Source organism: Phymastichus coffea, unplaced genomic scaffold (assembly GCF_024137745.1).
Source record: "Phymastichus coffea isolate CEN01 unplaced genomic scaffold, Cenicafe_Pcof_1.1 PCOF00003, whole genome shotgun sequence".
Classification (NCBI taxonomy): Eukaryota; Metazoa; Arthropoda; class Insecta; order Hymenoptera; family Eulophidae; genus Phymastichus; species Phymastichus coffea.
Genome location: NW_026706814.1, coordinates 13412795 through 13432221, shown reverse-complemented (window position 1 = coordinate 13432221; position 19427 = coordinate 13412795). Strand labels below are relative to the sequence as shown.

Here is a 19427-nt window from a genome sequence, read left to right as displayed (position 1 = left end):
ATTTTAAGGACAAAAGTGGAAAAAAGTACATCTTTTTTGTAACAAACCGTGTTTTTAATTTCTGTCTTCGTTACACATTTACAATATACATATATTCATATATTTATAGATCTTAATATATATTTCTCGTTATATTTTTCTCGCATTAAGTTTATATACGTAGGGCAATTCATAAATTTAATTTTGCATTTAACATAATTTGCTCTTTTTATAACATTTCTCTTTAATATCTTATCAATTTCAACTTTGCGAACTTATATTTTTTACACCAAATTACAATTGTCCAGATATGTCTCTTATGTACAAAAAGGGATTTTACAATAAAAGGTACGTTTTTATCTGTATGCTGTTGTACGAAGTTAATAGTGCGATTTCATACAAAAATCTGTTTCAGTTTTCTAAACGTGTTTATCTATATATTTCTGGACCTCTTTTTTCTATATCTTTCAGAGCGACTCGGGAGAGCTCAGAATTCTTCGATAACGTAAAATTACACTTTTGCACTGCCACTCATAACTGTATTACTTAATCAATACAGCTTTTCAAGTTACACCAATTACGTGTAATTCGAAGGGTCGGTTTTCAAATAACGCTATTTGATATTTTATTTACATATCACTACATCACTTAAGTTAAAAACTAGTATTGTTTGACAAAATGTATAAAACTTCGATATCCATTATGTATCATCCATTTTTAGAAAAAGCGAGTTTCTAAATGGTTGCTTCATTAACGTGTCATGTGTCAAATAATGAGCGTCATTTATATGCAAAGGATGAATGGTTTTTTTAATTGCCATAGAATAATATAAATTTTGTAGAGAGCTAAATTTGTTGCATCTCTGGTCATATGTACGATGAACTTCGTTTTATCGTTAAAACAAAAGAATAGGTAAGTAACTGACAAACAAAAAAAGAAAAGATTATAAAAACTAAAATGCAATACTGTATTTTAAGAATGAGAAGTTTCCGCGTGCAGGAAACACTACTTGTGTTTTGTCCAAGATAGTGAAGTAGGAGTTTAAGCTTCCTCCGTATCATCTTGGAACTTGTGCAAAATGATGCAAAAAAGGCGATACCTAATAAAACTAATGGTCGAGTGTCTCATAGTCGTCACTAAAATTAAGAAAAATCCAAAGAGAAAAAGATAAAATTTACAAAAGAAGTCTTGTTAAGGAATAAAGAACTATTGCACGGGGTCAATTTGTCTACCCCAGACTACTAGGCAAGTTTAGAGAAGGGCTAGAGCCAAGCCGGCCTGGGATGTGGCGGTGGATGCATATAGTACTGCATGTAGCGCTGGTAGGCCGCAGGATCTACGCCTAGATTGGGTCCGTGCGGCGAGACATAGGACGGCACTGCTGGTGCATACGGACTGGCACGCTGAGTCGCCGAGTGCAGGAATGAGTAGTTCCTGGCGGCAGCTACGGCTGCTGCAGTCTGTTTATTTGCGGCTTGCACAGCTGCATCCGAAACCGGCGTTGACTGCTGTTGAACCTGCTGCTGAGCCTGTTGCTGAGCTTGCTGTTGCTGCTGCTGCAGAGCCATGCTATAATAGATCGATGAATTATGGTTGCGGAACTCGTCGAGGAAGGCGTAAGCGGCGGCATCTTTAGCATCGTAGAACGGCGAACTGTTGGTCGCACTTGCCGAGCCGGCAAAATTAAATGCGCTGCTTGGCTGTTTAAGGCTCATGGGATCAGTACCCGTAGCACCATACTGCGGGAAACCCGGTATGCTTGTGGTTTGCTGATCGGTAGCAACACTCAGCTGAGCTTGCTGCTGTTGCTGCTGTTGCTTACTTTTCTTACTCTTCTTCGATTTAGTCGTTGAGAGAGTAGACTGGGCTACTGGAGATTGTTCTGGTCCACGTCTTTGCATAGACAACATACTGGAGTTCTTGACAGCGAAACTCTGCAGTAAGTTAAGATCAAGCTCGGATTGACTGGGCGTCGCCGTTCTTGCGTACGCTGTTAGCGGATCATTTTTACTCGGAGGCCGAGGTATCGATAATAGCTGTTGTGTTTCCTTAGCAGTACGACTGACCAACCCCAACTGTAGTCTCGTGTACGCAGGATTGGAATCAGCGAGGCTACTGGAAAACGCATTGTCGAACTGGTTGGAAACATCGGACTGCGAGTGCGCGAGAGCCATTAATTGATCGAATCCAAATTGGTCCTGGCTTGCACGTTGCGTCGCTTGGGCTTCGCTGACCGTTGAAGGTTCGTTATAAGTTCGTTTCTTGACGGGTGCTAAGCTGTTACTGGGACTAGGAATACCAGACGTGCTCTTGGCACTTGCATCAAAGTAGCCCGGATAAACAGGCCGACAAGCAGGATTTGGCATGGGATACGGAGTCGTTTGGAAGCTGCTCGAGTAAAGGGATTCGTGACTGGCTAAGTTCTGCTGGAAGCTCAATAACTGCGATTGCTGCTCTTGAGTTTGCTGAACCTGAAAATATAAATGCATGAATATCTATTGTTTAATTTAATCAAATAAAATTAACATTAATTTATCTCATTAATTAAGAACCTGTCTTTGTTGAGCCAATTGTTGCTGTGCCTCATGGTTAGTCAACCTGGATGTCGAAGATCTCGCCGTAGGATCGCTACCTAATTGACCCGGAACGCGGTCAGCTCCGGGGTATACACCACTCGGATAATTAGCTGCGTATTGCGTAGTCGAAGCTGACTGATATACCTGTTGATTGAGAGCAGTTAGAGGGTCGGTGCTCTGCTGTTGCACATGCTTATCCTTAGTGGCAGTGGGCTTCGCGATTGCCGTTGATCCGCTATACGGAGACTTGACGGGATGACTGAAAGGCGACGTTGAGATATTTTGGGAATAATTCTCGGGAGCTTTTACAAAATCAGCTGCCGGAGCCTGTGCTTGAATTTGAGTAGTTTGTGTTTGAATCTGAGCAGCTTGTACTTGAATTTGAGCCGTTGGCTGCGAGTAGTTGGCGATTTGTGGAGTAGCAACTGGTGCCTGTTGTTGCGACTGCTGCTGTTGTGTAGTCGATTGTTGAGGAGATGGCTGCGAATATGTCCTAGGTTGCTGAGGTGAAGGTTGCGAGTAACTCGGTGGCGTTTGCGGCGATGCTTGAGAGTATGAAGGTGGTTGTTGCTGTGGTGACGCTTGAGCCGAGTACGGGGATGGTGTTTGTGGCGACGTCTGTGAATACCCTCTCGGCGACGGTTGTGCTATCACTGTCAAAAAAAATTTCATTTTTAAAGCATCGTTACATTTATTAGTAAAAAAGTACAAAAAAGTATGCATTTGAATTTTTAATGAACTTACCCAAATCCGGCTGAGAATACGGACTCGGTGTCTGAGCTGTATAGCCAGGTGGTTGTGGTGAAGGCTGCGAGTAGGTCGACGAAGGTGGTCTCGGCGAGACCTGAGAGAAGTTAGATTGCTGTGGTGACGACTGTGAGTAAGGTGAATGTTGCGATTGCGGTGACGGCTGTGAATAACTTGGAGGTGGCTGAGGCGACGACTGCGAGTACGGTGAATGCTGCTGCTGGGGAGATGCTTGCGAATAATTTGCTGGAGTCTGTGGCGACGGCTGCGAATAGTTCGGAGTCGGCGGCTGCTGAGGAGATGGCTGCGAATAATTTGCTGGTTGAGGTGATGGTTGAGGATATGGCGATGACTGCATTGATGAAGGTGACTGTAGATAGAAGTTAGTAGTACATTTCGATATTAGTGCGAGAAAGTAATTATACCCGTATGAGAACGTTTAAAATCGAACGAAGCGAAGTTCAAGAGATCAGAAGATGGTGTATCGTGTATTTAACTTAATTTTTTGGTACGAGACGAGATTTCATGCACGCTTGTTTTCCTAAATATACGTAAATCGAATTTTCGCGCACCAAGTGCCGTATATTTTTATTAGTTTACAATTTTAGATGAATACTATTGCAAGAGATGAAAATATAGCGTTAAACATACCTGTTGCGGATAGATCGGTGACTGGTTCTGTGTAGGTGGAATGGAAGGTGAGTTGTAAGACTCGTTCTGAGGTGACTGTTGTGAGAAACTACCAGGCGATTGAGCTTGAGGTGATGGCTTCTGGAAAGACTGATGGGAAGGACTAATTTGCGAATAGAGCCTTGGTGGTGTGGGCTGAGTAGAAGGATAAGCCGGCGAGAGTGGATGGTGCTGAGGCGAGGGTGTCGGTGGTAGCTGGGCGCTATACCGGGGCGGCGTCGTATAGTATGGACTGTTATAAGGACTGCTACCCGTAGACAACGCATCTTGATAAAAGCCTGCACCACGAAGTTGAGGCTCCATTGCAGCTGGCGATGACAAAATACTCGATGACGACTGCAGTTGTTGCTGCTGTTGTTGAGGAGAACGGCCCGTTCGACTTGGTGGCGATTCTTGTGAGTAAGACGAGAGCGATTCGCTTACACTGCTGCCACCTGTGCTTATACGTCTTTGACGGGTACTGATGCCGATGATACTAGTGTCTAGTGTCTCTTCTTTCTTCGGTACAGCTTCCTCTTCTTCTTCTTTCTTTTTAGATTTTGGAGCGCCGAATGCTTTGAACCTGCAAATCACATACAAAAATAAATAATAGTAAACAATATTTTTTTCACTAAATTATGCACAAATGTATTTTTACCAAGCACTCAAGTTTGGAGTAGCGGATTTCGGTTTGGTCACTTCTTCACTCTCAATTCGCTTCTCTTTTTCGTCCTTCCCAGCGATAGTCAACGGTTTCTTAGTGACTGCAGTCTTTTCCTCTTCGGTGACGATGCCCGCGGGAGTCGCAGGTTTGCTACCGCACTCGTCGTCTTCGTCATTTGAACCGTTAGGATTAGGTGATGATACGATACTTTTGCAGATCAACTGAATTGAGTCGGCGTTCTTCAAGACCGTACCCAGGCTAAGCTTCGGTTCGTCATTTATTTCTTTGTTATTTTTGTCCTTCTCGTTATCTTTGTCTTTGTTGTTGACGGCAGGATCAGCACTAGGAGCACTCTCGTTCGATGGTGGCTTCTTTGAGAGTAGATTTCCCTTACTCTTGCCTGGCTGCAGTCGGTCGATCGTCCGTTGGACTTTCTTTGGTCTGACCGGAGCGATAGGCCCGATTAATTTGATTGAGCTCGGTCTCTTGCGTGATGAAGTATCACCACCACTAATGGATAACTGTTTGTTTAAGGTTGTAGCTCGAGATGAGTCGCTAGTTGACGCTTGAAGTACCGGAGAATCGCTACCCGACGAGAATTCAGATAGTCTTGGAGCATCATCCAACCATTTATTGATGTCCTGCGCATAGGATACAAATTCGTTAAAGTGTTATACATTTTTATTTTTAAAGTTTTTGGTGGTACTGGTAAAATCAAAGTTAAAATGCATTAATCATTTATATTCTCTACATGCAGTGAATAATTTGTTTATAACTTACATTGAGTGTTCTCTCAGTAGCTTGATGAAGTGCTTGAATAGCTGATTCTGCTTTACTAGATCCTTTGGGATGTTTGCTCGGAAATGTTTTGATTTTCTTTGGCTCACTCTCATCTTGATTTTGACTCTTATTTTCGATACTTTTATCTTCTTTACTAACTTTTTTAGATTTTATTTTTTTACCACCTAATTTATCAATATCATGATAGGTACTACCATTAGAAGGCACTTTTTTAGAAGTTCCGTGAAAAGCATCACCTTTTGAAGATTGTTTCTTTTTCTTTTCTTGCTCAATTTTCAATTTTTCCTCGCGTCTCCTTTCACTTATTCTATCTTTTAAACTATCAAGAGACTCAATATCTTTATTTGTAACTATCGACTCAATAATTTTCGCGGCGGATTTGCTAACGTTCGCCTTGTTTTCAATATTTTCCATATCGCTATCTTTTTTAAGTTCACCATTTTTAATTAACTCATCACTGTTCCTTTTGGACTTTTTGTTCTTATCCTTTTTATCATGTTTACTAGCAGGCTCTGACTTTTCTTTGTTTAATTTGCGGCTGTTCTTCTTATTTTTTGCATTTATAGAAGACAGTTTTTCTTCTTCTTCCAAAGATGTATCGGGAGATTCTTTTTTAACTTCTTTTTTATTTTTCTTTACCCTGTTTATTAAAACATCTACTTCCTTACTTTCATTTTTCTCGATTTTCCTACTTTTACTTTTTGAAATACTACTTATTTCGTAGTCTTCCTCAAAATCTTCCTTTCTCTTCCTGCTCTCTTTTTCTTTTGCAACATGTATTCCTTTCTCGTGCTTAGATTCTTTCTTTTGCTTTTTACTAGATTTAATTTGTTGTTCGTCAATTTCTTCTTTAACAGATACTTTTTTACTTTTGGAAACAGTTTTATCAGTATCAGACGATTTTTTCTTTTTTGATTTTATCACATTTTCATCACTTATTGCACCATCGTTTTCTTCTTCTTTGTTTTTTTCTTCAACTTTCATTTCACTCTTACACTTTTTCGATTTTTTCTTATCCTTCTTCTTTTCTTTCGTTACTTTTACCTCTGGCTCACTTTCTTCCTTTTCATGTTTTTTGTGTATTTTATTATTTAATTTGTCTTTTTTACTTAACTTTCGCGAATGTTTATGTCGTTGACTATGTCGAACAACAGAAGGCGAGGAAGATTTATTTTTGTAATTTGGAGAACCAACACTAGCACCAGAACAAGTAGATAAAGAATCGTCACTTGAATGTTCAAATTCTAAATACCTTTCTACTGCTTTATCAAAAATGTCTTTAAGGTTCATAGCCATTTCCGTGTATTCTAAAAATGAAATAGTAAAATTTTTTTAGTAAATGAATTTTAAATAATGAAAATGGACTGAATTTGCAAAAATAATTTACCGTTGTCAGAGCCATTGTATTGCCTGCAATTATCTATGATAAGGCGAAAATCTCGTTTAAATTGATTAATTGTTTTATAAGCTCCTTCATCAAGTTTTTCTTCCATTTTTGTCAAGTCCATTGGTTTTCGAACAACGCTATAATATCTATAAAATAAACAATAAGTTTAAATTATGACTTCACAGTTTCATTATATTTGAAGATATAAAAGAATTACCTAGGCGCATATTGCTCGTCCACAGGGTCAGTGAAGGGCCATGAATCTTCATGATCTTTCAGTATTTTGAGAATTTTGTGCATGCCCACTTGTTGTTCTTCTTCCTCGATGCCAATCTCGTAACCGTAGCCATAGCCAGACGATACGCTGCCTCCATGTTTCACAGAGCCTTTCTTATTTTCTAAATCCGTCAAATCGTCACAGGTATCTATAAGAATTTGTCCGTCGACAGAAGCTAATGAATTGTTGGTCTGCCGACCTTTCTTTGTCACTGGTAGAGGTATGATTTCATCTTTCGCTTTGATGTTTTTTAGCGTTTGGCTCGAGCTCTTTTTGATAATCTTGTTAGATTTTGTTTTAACTTTGCTTTTAACCATGGTTGGTTTGTCGGTACCTTCGCTGTCAATATTTTGGACGGTTCGAGGGCCGCTGCGCTGTAAAATCTTGCGTCTTTGCTGCTTTTCCTTTAAGTCAAACAGCTTAGGAATTTCAGGCATAAAGTCCTTTGAAAGTGTTTTGTAAAGTTTGCGCTCGGTTGCGAATTCCTAGTCAATGTATTAATTAAAATCTTGGTATACGATCAATTATTTTGATTTTGAGTAAAATAGATTATAGTAACTTACCGAATCTTTGAATTTTTCTACTAAACGGCTCCAGTCCTGAAGAGTAAAGCACACTACTTGCCAAATACTCTCTCTTCCTTTATTTCTGTTTGTATAAACTGGACAATTTTCCTCCTTTTCTTCTTCCTCCTCTTCCTCCTTTGCCAATCTACCCCGACGCCTCTTATGTCGTTTGTCTCTTGATCGACTTTTTTGCTTTTGGGATACAGTATCCGAAGTGTCAACAAAGTCCTCCCTGTATAGTCGAGTTCCGTAAAAGTACCAATAGGCAGAATTCTTGTGGTCATGACCTAATGGTTCAACTCGTAGACTATCAGAGTCTAAGTTGCCAAGTGACTCTTCCTATATAGGAAATTTACTTATATAACATTTTGACAAGCAGTACAGATATTTATTATTAAAATTTAAACATACAACGTCGTTGGCATCAAGTCTAAAGTCACAGAGGGCTCTTAGTATTTCAACTTTCTGACGAAGTGGCAATAACTCAAAGTCTGTGTCAGTATTGAATGGGTTTTCACGGTTACATTCCTAAAAGATAATTTTTTTTCATGAAATAATAAACTTGCAGATAATGATTTATATCATACAACATATTCAAACTAGAATTACAATACATACTTGACATTTTTTACGGAAGAGCCTTCTAAGGAACATCTGATAATTAAAAGTGGAGATGTCATTGCGAGTGTCTTCAGGTAAGCAGCCTTCTAATAATCTGACAATGAGTTCTTGTAATAAATGACCTTCTGTGCCACTATCAGTCAAAAGCGCTTCTTCCAAATCCTACAGTATTATAAAATGATAATTATTTATTATAAAAATAACTGTATAATTAGATAGCAAAGGCGAGACAGCAGGATTAAAAGCAGCCTATAGTTCTATAAATATTTTTATGCATTAGTCATGCAACAAGCATGTAGGTATTTTCTAATCGAGCAAAAGCTATTTTGCATCTTGATTAGATACCTCAATATCAAAATCCAGAAGATTGAAGGCGTCTCTGAACAAGGAGCAAAAGTGTGCTATACTAGGCACCTCCCACCACGATTGTATGTCTAGAAAATAAGGGAGGCTATTTATCTTTATTTATAATTATTTCTAGTGTGACGAAGGTATATTGAATCAGACATATTCAAAAAATAGTATTTCTTGAGAAAGGAAACAACTGCTTTGAATCATAGTAATGTAATAATAATAATAATTTTCTTTAATTTTAATGTTTAACTAATAATGTGTAATTTTTTTGAAAATATAAAGCACTTGAACAATAGTTTGATTTGGAGTGCTGCACAGTAATAACTAGAATTGTAAAGTGAAGATATTCAAGTATATGGGTGCTTTGGTGAAACACGCGACATTTTCTTGGGTGAAGAAAAAGAAAAACAAAAAAACGAACGACTCTAACGCGTGAAACGCGTGGAAATACGCACGCTTGTACGCACTCACACGTAAACAGGCACTGACGGTCGAGTAAGGGCACTCACCTAGAATCCCAATGAAAGTGGGAAACATAACCCGTCCCGTACGGACAATCAACACTTGCTGAGTTTATCTCACTCGGTGTAACTGGCGACGAATATAGAAAGAGGCCGCAATTGTCGAAAAAACAACTAAGGAGCAGTTTGGGAGCAGTAACGGCGACTATGCCTCGTCGAAGACGAGTTGCGTGTAGTGGCGCGTGAACTCATAGCTCGGCGCCTCCTGCAGCGTCGGCGTTAATACTTTTTGCTTTTCAACTCTGTTCGTTCGCTCTCTTTCTTTCTTTCTTCTTCTCTCTCTCTCTCTGTCTCGCTATTCTGCCGGGGAGGTGAAATAACCGCGAGTCGGCGGTCGCGGATGACTCGTCCTGTACATGGCCCGACGCTCTCTGGTTCTCTCAAAACATCGGCTGCCAACAACGGAGTCAGATCGGGCGCTGCTCCTGAGAGCGACGCACAGGGCCCCCCCCCACGATCGATCCAGTTTCGCTCGAGCTCCAGAATAGCGTTGTTTCACCGAACGGCCGGCTGCTCCAAGGGGACACCCACCCAGCCGCTCTCTCTTCCTCAAGTTGCGCGGTCACTGCAAGAGGCGGCTAATTTAGTGTGTGTAAGGGCGCGGATATGGTTAACTACGGCGAATCAGACAAGCGACAATCGCACGTACATTACCACACTACCAAGTGAGCTGGCAGTTCAGCTCGCACTGGCTGCGCAGCAACTAGCCCCCAATGCACGCACCGCAACCGAGTCTCGTTTGCTCTCTCACTCTCACAGCTTTGATGCGCGGGAGGCGCTCTCCGCAGAGAGTGCCGTGTTATTCGGTTGAAAATCCAATCCGCTGCTACTCATACGTGTGACTAGAGACGGTTAGACGTGCAGTGCTTCTTCAAAACCGGTCATTGACCGTCCGACCAACTTGAATTTTCGAGCGTTATTAACTCCAATTTAAGCTAACCTTATTTTTTAACTAATTTTTCGTTTACTTTACTCATTTTTCGAATATAAGAAGGCTCTCAGAAATGATTTATTGGTTAAATTTTACAAACAATATCGTCAATCAACTAAATTAATTGTGAGTTTATAGTGTTCGACCGGTTGATTCGTGACGAGTATGCCGCCCTGTAATTCGCGCCAATCTGTCAGGGCGGTCGCGAGTGTTAATTATATGCTTTCCTAAATACATGTACGTTATTTTCCCGTGCAATTATTAAAATATATCATATTCCATTTTGCTTGATCGATCGATTGCATTTACATTTAACTTTTATGACAGAATAGTGTTATCAAGGATCGCAGCAGCGACCTGGGCATGAATTCCTAAGGCGCGGTTTTACGACATCAAGGGTCGTGGCAGCGACCTAGGGCATGAATGACAAAAACGCAATTTACGACTATACACAACAGCTTCGAGTTAAAAAATTTATTACAATATCAGTTACATCATTATATAAATTAAATTCATAAAAAAATTATTTTTCTAACGTTATTTTTTATCATACTTAAGTAAGTTTACATGACCTAGATTGCTTAATCTTTATTTTACAATATTTTTTTATGTTTTTTTTATAAACTCTGAATATGGTCAGATATACTTTTTTCTTTTCCTTTTTTATCCGTTATCTAGATTTCAGATAGTTAGATAAAAAGATGAACTTATCTCAAATTCGTCTGCTTTGTTTTATGGCTATAAGTATTACACTGTCACGTTGTTTATATGTAAAAAATAAAAAAATAAAATCAGAAGATGAAAAATCATACGAATTTCTAGTGTGTGATTTTTTATTTTTAAATATCTGGAGTGATTTTGGTTTTGACAAGATTTAATATGACTGAAAACATTTTTATTATAAAAAAATATTCTAAAATATTAATTAATTGTATAAATAAATAGGCTTAAGGCCATCAGATACCAATTCATCTGGTGTAATTTGTGTATAAATATGAAAAAAATTATTGTTATTTTAAATAATTAATAGTAAAAACCAAGAAAAAAAATTAGCAGTATCGAATAGTATTTTTCAGTTCCAGCTGTCAGATACGTATATTTTTATTGATGTTTTTATCTCATGCTTAAGAAATCAAGTCAAGTTTACTTTGTCATAAATTATTTGTTTCAGAGTTTAGTTTTGATAATATTAATCTAGTAACTTATTAAACATGCTACGATTACAAGAATCGATACAGATTAATATGAAAATCCATCAGCAAGATATATTTATGCATTTCTTAATTCCATATATGGTTTTTCCTGAAATGTTTATAAAACTTTATTGAAAGTAGTGACATCTAGAAATGGCAAATTTGTTGCAAATTATTTTGAGATGACAAATTAGATGACTATATACCAAGTAACAAAAACAATCTCCAGGAAAGTAAATAGCAAGATGTTATTTATATGTTAAGATTTTCATTATAATATACAGTTTTTAGTTATTATTTCATTCACACACATATCATATTTAAATAGATTAATAAAAGGTTTTCAGATTTCACTTATACAACCAGAAATTGACATACAATCACCACATAGGTATTCATTGAAACCAAATAAAATTAAGTAGGTTACTATCCCAACCGAATATTTTTGCTGTTTTACAAAATTATAATTAAATTTTGTAAATTAAAAAGAAATATATTTTACATTTGAAAATAACCTTAATACCGCAGTTATTTCATATAAAAAGTTGTGTAAATTGAATTAGTATATTAACATATTATTAAGCAAATATGTGTTCAAATTGCAAGTAATAAAATATTATATTACGTTTGATATGTGAAAATGTAATTTTTAAATTTATCATAAAATAAAAAGTGAAATGTTCATGCTGTACATTTTTCAGTGAGACAAACAAAAAATTTCTATAAATCTGAATGTCAAATTTGGAGTATAGAATAAAAGATAGACGCTACGAAAATCTGTTACTGCAGTATACATTCTAGCCTAACTAAGTGAAATATTATTTTTATCAAATACATGCTTCATATATTTTATTTATTTATTATATCACATATTCACTTTGTAAATTTATTTTTAGCTGTTGCATTAGCCAGGACAATCATATGGTTGCAGCCACATTTTTTTCTATAAAATTGAAATCTATGTGGATATATTTATTGACCAATCAAAACGTTTGCAGACTTCACTTTTCAAGATTCTTTTTTTTTACAAAAAACAGGAAATAATTTTTATATTAATCATAAAAAGAAAATAATCAATTGAATAAATTCATATCAAAATTACGATCTAATCTAGTCTAATAATATACGTTACTTCGATGTTATTTCGAAAATTTCTCAAATTATGTCAAATTGTATATAAGGTCAATCAAATATCTAAATCTTCATTTTCAACTAACCAATCAAAATGATTACAGATTTTACTTTCCAAGATTCTCTTTTTTAACGCTCTGTTGCCGTTACCGATTGAGTAAAAGAAGTTTTTCCATCTTGATTTTTATAAACAAATAAATAAATCAACTTAAAATTTCTTTAGAATATCCATTATACGTAAACAAAGGGTCGTAAAGAGCCGCTTTTTCATAAAATTGTCCTGAACATCGAGAAAAAAAAATTAAAACTCTGCTTGTAATTTGTGTGGCCCTTTGTTTTCGACCCTTTGTTTGCGTTCAATAGATATTCTGAAAAAGTTTCAAGTTGATTTATTTATTTGTTTTTAAGAATAAAGCTGGAAAAACTTCTTTTACTCAATCGGTAACGGCAACATAGCCTTAGGAAATGAAAGGAAAAAGACAACAATATCTCATCTTTTTTTTTTGTAATTATAATCTAATATTCTAACTTCACCTCACATTTTTCATTCTCAGCAATGGTTGTTTTGATTGAAGTAACCATACAAAACAGTGTTTGTTGATTAAACACAATATTACTCATTCATCTCTCCGAGCGTAGATCAATGGAGCGAAGTAATATACGCATACGGACATTAATTTGAATCAAGAGGCAATCAGAGAAGCTGAAGATCTTGTTAACGTGTCTTGGAAAAAGTGACAGTTTGCTTAATATGAAGATTATGTCTGTTTATTTCAGTGGATCATAACACTGATTATATTACATCTAGTTCACGATATTACTATGTAGTTCAGCTCTCAGCCGCGAGATGTCACAACTCTTCAGCACAACGTAAAAAATTGCTTTGGGCATGTACAGTGCGCCCGTCCGTTCCCCCTCCTGCACAGCCGGACTACCATCTAAGCTTCATATCGTTTCTTTGTGCGCAGATGTCAACTTCTCTCCGTGATCGGCACAAAATTTTTTTCGTTTTTTACTCAAATTTTCGCCTATAAATAAAAAAAGAAAATGCCCAAGAGGAAGATTGGACCGGGCGATTATGAGAAATGGTTTGAATTTCAAGAGGAATTCAAGAGATTGAAATCCCAATTGGAAACACTTCCGCCATTGTTCGATCGCAGTCCACATACCTCGGATGGTGAATCGTCCTCGTCGGAAATCCGACCTGCCTTATCTGTCGGCTCGCTACCGAAGGATGGGATTATTGCAGATAAGAATGAGGATACAAGATTTGTGTGTATGCGTAAACTTCACAAATAGAAAAATCTCGCGCCTTTGTTTCTCTCCTCCTTTTTACCCCTCCCCCATCTTCCCCCGCAATATTGTTTTCTGTGTTACAGGTCAAAGGACGCCATATTGGAGACGACATTAGGCATTGATGTTGTTTGCTGTGGTGCAGGGTTGCGCACCTTGGTCGATGTCATGTCCATACATTACGTTTTAACATTTTATTTATGGAAAAATGTTGCTAATCTACACCTGTTTGGCGATATGCGCGTCTTAAGCGACGCCTCCCCTAGTATTGCAACCTGATCAGTCTTTTTTTGCTAACCTACGTCTGTGTGGCGATTTACGCGTCTTAAGCGACGCCCGTTTTATACATTTTTCGTTACCTGAGCAAGTCCTACATCTGATATATATACACACACGTCTAAACCGACGTATATATACACACGTCTTAAGCGACGTATATACAACAACGTCTAAAACGACGTATATACAACAACGTCTAAAACGACGTATATACAAATGTCTGAAGCGACGTATATCGCTAACATAACCTCACATTGTGTGAGGTGCATCGCTATTTTGCGACTACGCATTTTAATTGACGTTTATGTTTAATACATTAAACAATAAACATTATATATAATTATGGGTGCCGCCATCTATAATAATTTCTTTGTTTTTCTTCAAGACGGCAAGGATCCATAAGCTGAAGACGGGGTTGATAAGGAGTTGATTGTAACGTTTGAGTATTTCTCGCGTTAATAAAAGTTCGGACTCTTTACAGTGAATTCGCAATGACGTTTCCGAAAAAAGCAAGAATTTGACACGCGCGCAATCTAAATGATCAAAAAAAAAAAAAATCTTTCGAGTGGAAAACCACGAGGCTTTCCAACTCGATGAGTTGTTTTCGAGATGCGATTGAGAGCAATTGCATCTATCGGGGAAAGGCCCGACAGCGCCGCAATTACTGCTCAATCCGATCTCTTAACAGCAAGTGTATTTCGGAAGGGAAGATCTCTAAGGCTGCTTTTTTCTCATGAGAGAAATAGTCACATGAGTTGAGCTCTTAGAGATCGTTAAGGAAGGAGTTTAACAGACTAACCACTGAAAAGAAATTCGTCTCAGGAAATAGCTGAGGCTTTATTTCAATAACAGTGCTCGCGCTGCTAAGCAAGGTAGGAAAGTGAGTCCTTTTGCCGCAGCGACGAGCGAATTTATACATGCGAAATGGGTTCCTTTCTACGCTTGGTAGCCCCTACAACGCTATTTTTGTTCTTGACGCAAATTTTATACTCGTTTTATCGCAAAATGGCTCGAACGAATCTACAATTATACGATTTAAAAAATTAATCTGGAAAAGATGAATTTTTTAGTATAAATTGCATCTCTAGGAAAAATTGCGTCTTAAAGTTATAAGCTATACAATTTAATAATCAATTTACGCCATTTTTACAATAAAATTATGGAAAATTTTTACAAGGAAAAATCGCTTGTGGTTAGAAGATTATTATCCATATAAAAGATGATTAATGTTGCTCTCCAATTTTGAATGATAATTAAAAAACAGATTTGCAATTTTCTTTTTTAGCGGTTTAAAAATCAGCAAATTAGTAACAATCACAATCATCAATTTTACAGATACTTATGATCGATTTTCTATCTAACCGTGTCATTTTAATTGTTTAAAAAAATTATAAATTGTTTATTTATTGATGACTCAGTTAATAATGGGTTATCAAAGTGTCAAATTCTTGCTTTTCTGTTTTAATATGTCGAGATTGTAATCGCGTACTTGAAATAACAATATCGTTGTTTATTGCAAAATAACTAACAATGTTAACTTGTAAATTAGATTTGACTAACAAATATCGATTTGAGAGTTAAATTAACATGAAATTCAGGATCAGCACCTCAAATTTAACTAAGAAATACTTTTGTTCGTTTAAAAAAGCTTATAATTAACGATTTTCTGTTGTAAACAATAAATTTTCCCACGGTCGTGACGTCACGCTCCTTATATGGTAATGTTTTCGCAGAGTTACCCTAACACATTTGCATATACGTGTGAAAAGCGCCTACGCTCAATTACCGATTTTCTCTAATTGTCTCGAGTATGACGGGTTGCCGTTTTGCAGAGGAAAATCGGAGACAAATCAGACAGGACCGTTACATAGCCCCCCCATTAGAATGGCGAATCGAACGAACCATTCTAATGTAATTAATGGTGTGTTTTTTTTTTTTTTTTTTTTTTTTTTTTATTTACAATTTATTTTTATTTTTTGCGCTGGTAGTTGTTTCCTCCCGTAGCCGCTTGATTTCCTCCTCCTTTTCCGCTATCCTTGCCCCTAGTTTAACGATTCGCTTCCTTATTCTGCGGAGCTGTTGTTTGGAAGGTTTCTTCTCTTCCACATCAGGCTCGGTGTTGGCAGGTCGGAGGACGCTGGAGGGCAGAAAAGGGATGGGGGCATCCTTCACCCTTTGCTTTGGTGGTCTCACCATAGGCGAATCCACCTGGGGGAACCTGGCTGGAGTTTGCGTTCTCTTGCACTCCAGCCAAGGTACTAGGTTGGAAGAAGGTATAAAGGGCCAACCCTGCGGATGAGGGATAAAGTCCCTCAAATCCGAGAGGTCGGTCTGGGTGCTCTGATTTTTATTGCAGAGGGCCATAGCCAAAAATTATTCAGAAATCTTCTCGGCGAAGGCTGGTATATAGGCATGAGTTCGGAGAATCTATTTGCATATATTTAATCGACCTCTAGCGACTAATAGTGATACGGCTTTAATAGCGAGGTGTGAAATTTTCCCCGAATTTTTCCATTCTTGTGACGGAGTACGTATGTATCCATACCTATGATTGATTGTACGATGTATGGTCCCTCGTACAGTCTTATAAATTTTTTGAAGCGTTCTTCGGATTTATCTGTAGCATTGTGACTTTTTAGTAACACAATGTCGTTTATTTTGTATGGTTTGTGTTCGGAATTCATGTTGTGTTCTAGAGCTCTTTTGCTTAGCTTTTCATGAACTTTTTCGCGGATATTAATGATTCTGTTAGATACGAGGTGTGTTCAAAAAGTAACGAGAATTTTTAAATTTCGCGGGTTTGGAGAGTCCGCTTGTATAAAATTTTTTTTTATTATGTTGGTACACATGCCCCTGAAGTACGATAAAATTTTCAGCAATATTCATTGCTTACTTTTTAAGTGTCAGCCGCTAACGTTAGACGTGTTTTTCGAGCTCGGCGATTTTCGTTTGTGAAAAAAAATGGATCAAAGAATTTGTATTAAATTTTGCGTAAAAAATGAAATAAAGTGTAGTAAAGTTTGTCAAATGTTAACAAAGGCATATAGTGAGTCTGCTATGAGTAAAGCAAGGATTTATGAGTGGTATAAGCGTTTCCAAGATGGCCACGAAAACGTTGAAGATGACGAACAACCCGGACGCCCAAGCACATCAACAACCGATGAAAACGTGAAAAAAGTGAAAGAAATGGTTATGAACGATCGCCGAATCACAATCAGAGAAGTCGCTGATGATGTTGGCATATCAGTTGGCTCATGCCATCAAATTTTTTCGAATGTTTTGGGTATGAAACGTGTGGCAGCAAAATTCGTTCCAAAATTGTTGAATTTCGAACAAAAACAGCGGCGAATGGAAGTTGCTCAGGAGTCGCTAAATGAAGTCAATAACGATGCAGAACTACTAAAACGTGTTATAACAGGTGACGAAACATGGGTTTACGGATATGATGTCGAAACTAAGGCTCAATCGTCCCAGTGGAGGCATTCTGGATCGCCAAGACCGAAAAAGGCTCGACAAGTGCGGTCGAATGTGAAGGTTATGCTCACTGTGTTCTTCGATTTTAATGGCATAGTGCATTATGAATTCTTGCCACAAGGTCAAACAATCAATAAGCAGTACTACCTACAATCCAACGTCGTTTGCGTGAAGCAATCCGAAAAAAACGCCCGGATTTGTGGCAAAACAATTCATGGCTTTTGCACCACGATAATGCGCCTGCTCACACTTCATTGCTTGTTCGTGAATTTTTGGCCAAAAACGAAACTGTAACGATGCCTCAGCCTCCATATTCGCCAGATATGGCTCCATGTGACTTTTTTCTATTTCCAAAAATAAAGAGAACATTAAAAGGCCGTCGTTTTACAAGCATAGATGACATTAAAAGCGAATCGCTGAAAGAGCTAAAAGCTATTACAAAGATCGAGTTTCAAAAGTGTTTCGAGGATTGGAAAAAGCGTTGGCATAAGTGTATTGTATCCGAAGGGGACTACTTTGAAGGCGACAACATTAATGTAGATGAATAAATAAATATTTTTTTTATAAAACGAAAATTCTCGTTATTTTTTGAACACACCTCGTACTGTTGAATTATTTGGGGAAAACCAGCGATGCCAAAAGCGATCTGGTTTCCTTCCTAGGTGGATTTCCATAGGTGTATATTCGGTTGTATCATGGTAAACAGAATTCATTATATCCTGTATTTTTGGGACTAACGAGGCCCAGCCTTTTGGATTTTCATGGGCATATGCTCTTAAGAAGCGTCCCAACTCTCTATGTATACGCTCTACTGAGTTATGTTGCGGATGGCGTATACTGGAGAAAATCAGATTTATGTTTGTAGATACCAGTTTTTCTTTCCAATTTTTTGATGTGAATTGAGTACCATGGTCGCTAATGATTGATTTTGGTTTCCCATATTTTGGCACATAGTCTTCAAAAATCTTTTTGATGGTTTTATGGGTAGTAGCATGTCTCATAGGATACATTACGACGTATTTACTAAAAACATCAATGGTAGTCAAAATATACTTGACTCCTCCAATTGAAGTAGGCAGGGGACCATAAAAATCAATCGACAATAGTTCTCTAGGTTCGTTCACTAGAATTGGTTGCATCACTGTATCTATTTTCTGATTGTAGTACTTGGTACGTTGGCACAGGTCACAGCGTTTAATTATGCTGCTAACTTTTTTCCGTACTTTTGGGATGTAGAAGTCTTCTTCTAGCATCTTGAAGATTTTCCGACACCCTACATGCCCGTACATCTCGTGAAGTTCAGTTATTAAATCATTAATCATGTGTTCTGGGAGCACAAGTTTGGTTTTACTTTTGTCCCTTTTGAACACTAAATTCTGCTGGACCACGAATCGGTTGTGAAAACTTCCTCGTTTCTTGATCCTATTTATGAAAGCGTCCACGCCTTCTTCATCGTCGCTATCGTTCAGTATATATCTGGATAAAAAATCTGCTGCTTTATTCTGACTTCCCGGCAAATACTCGCACGTCAAGTTGTAGTCTTGTAGGAATAGGCACCAACGCATCAATCGCGAGTTAGTGAACTTACAAGTAGACAAGAATTTAAGAGCTTCGTGATCAGTACGAACGACAATTTTCTTTGCGCCTCTTAAATATGTATCTAATTTTGAACAAGACCATGCGATAGCTAAGAGCTCCTTTTCGGTAGTAAAATAATTCAGCTCAGCTCCCTTTAATGTTCGCGAAATGAAAGTTATGACTTCTTCTTCGCCTTCCTGATTCAGTTGCGAAAGGGCTGCAGCTACAGTATGGTAACTGGCATCAGTGGTTAGGATATATGGTTTTTCAGGATCTGGATATATCAAAGTGATATTTTCAATGAATAATTCTTTAATTTTCTCAAAAGCCACTTGGTGCTCAGGTAACCATTGGTAACCACTGCTCTTCCGTAACAAGTCCATTAG

General features: G+C 37.7%; 1 protein-coding gene across 3 annotated transcripts; it reads right to left on the bottom strand.

Moving 5' to 3' along the window:
* Positions 1-43: 43 nt before the first annotated feature.
* Positions 44-9842, bottom strand: LOC131666189 (protein split ends-like). 3 transcript variants are annotated; one of them, XM_058938624.1, is made up of 13 exons: positions 9151-9842; positions 8633-8721; positions 8285-8449; positions 8078-8194; positions 7664-8005; positions 7041-7585; positions 6824-6969; positions 5416-6743; positions 4630-5276; positions 3954-4554; positions 3300-3672; positions 2532-3208; positions 44-2450 (listed from the first exon to the last, which is right to left on the bottom strand). In XM_058938624.1, the coding sequence occupies exons 1-13, from the start codon at positions 9176-9178 to the stop codon at positions 1242-1244; spliced, it is 6267 nt and encodes a 2088-aa protein (XP_058794607.1). In that variant the 5' UTR covers positions 9179-9842; the 3' UTR covers positions 44-1241. The 3 variants fall into 3 exon arrangements, with proteins under 3 accessions (XP_058794607.1, XP_058794615.1, XP_058794623.1); XM_058938632.1 differs by having other exon boundaries at positions 3300-3606; XM_058938640.1 differs by lacking the exon at positions 8633-8721 and having other exon boundaries at positions 9151-9281.
* Positions 9843-19427: the final 9585 nt, after the last annotated feature.

Excerpts from the sequence above, each read along its gene's own strand:
- LOC131666189 (XM_058938624.1), bottom strand. The coding sequence starts at position 9,178 with ATGTTTCCCACTTTCATTGGGATTCTAG. Across the intron at positions 8,450-8,632 it reads TTCTGGATTTTGATATTGAG|GATTTGGAAGAAGCGCTTTT; the intron begins GTATCTAATCAA and ends ATAATACTGTAG. Across the intron at positions 3,673-3,953 it reads CACCGATCTATCCGCAACAG|TCACCTTCATCAATGCAGTC; the intron begins GTATGTTTAACG and ends TTCTATCTACAG.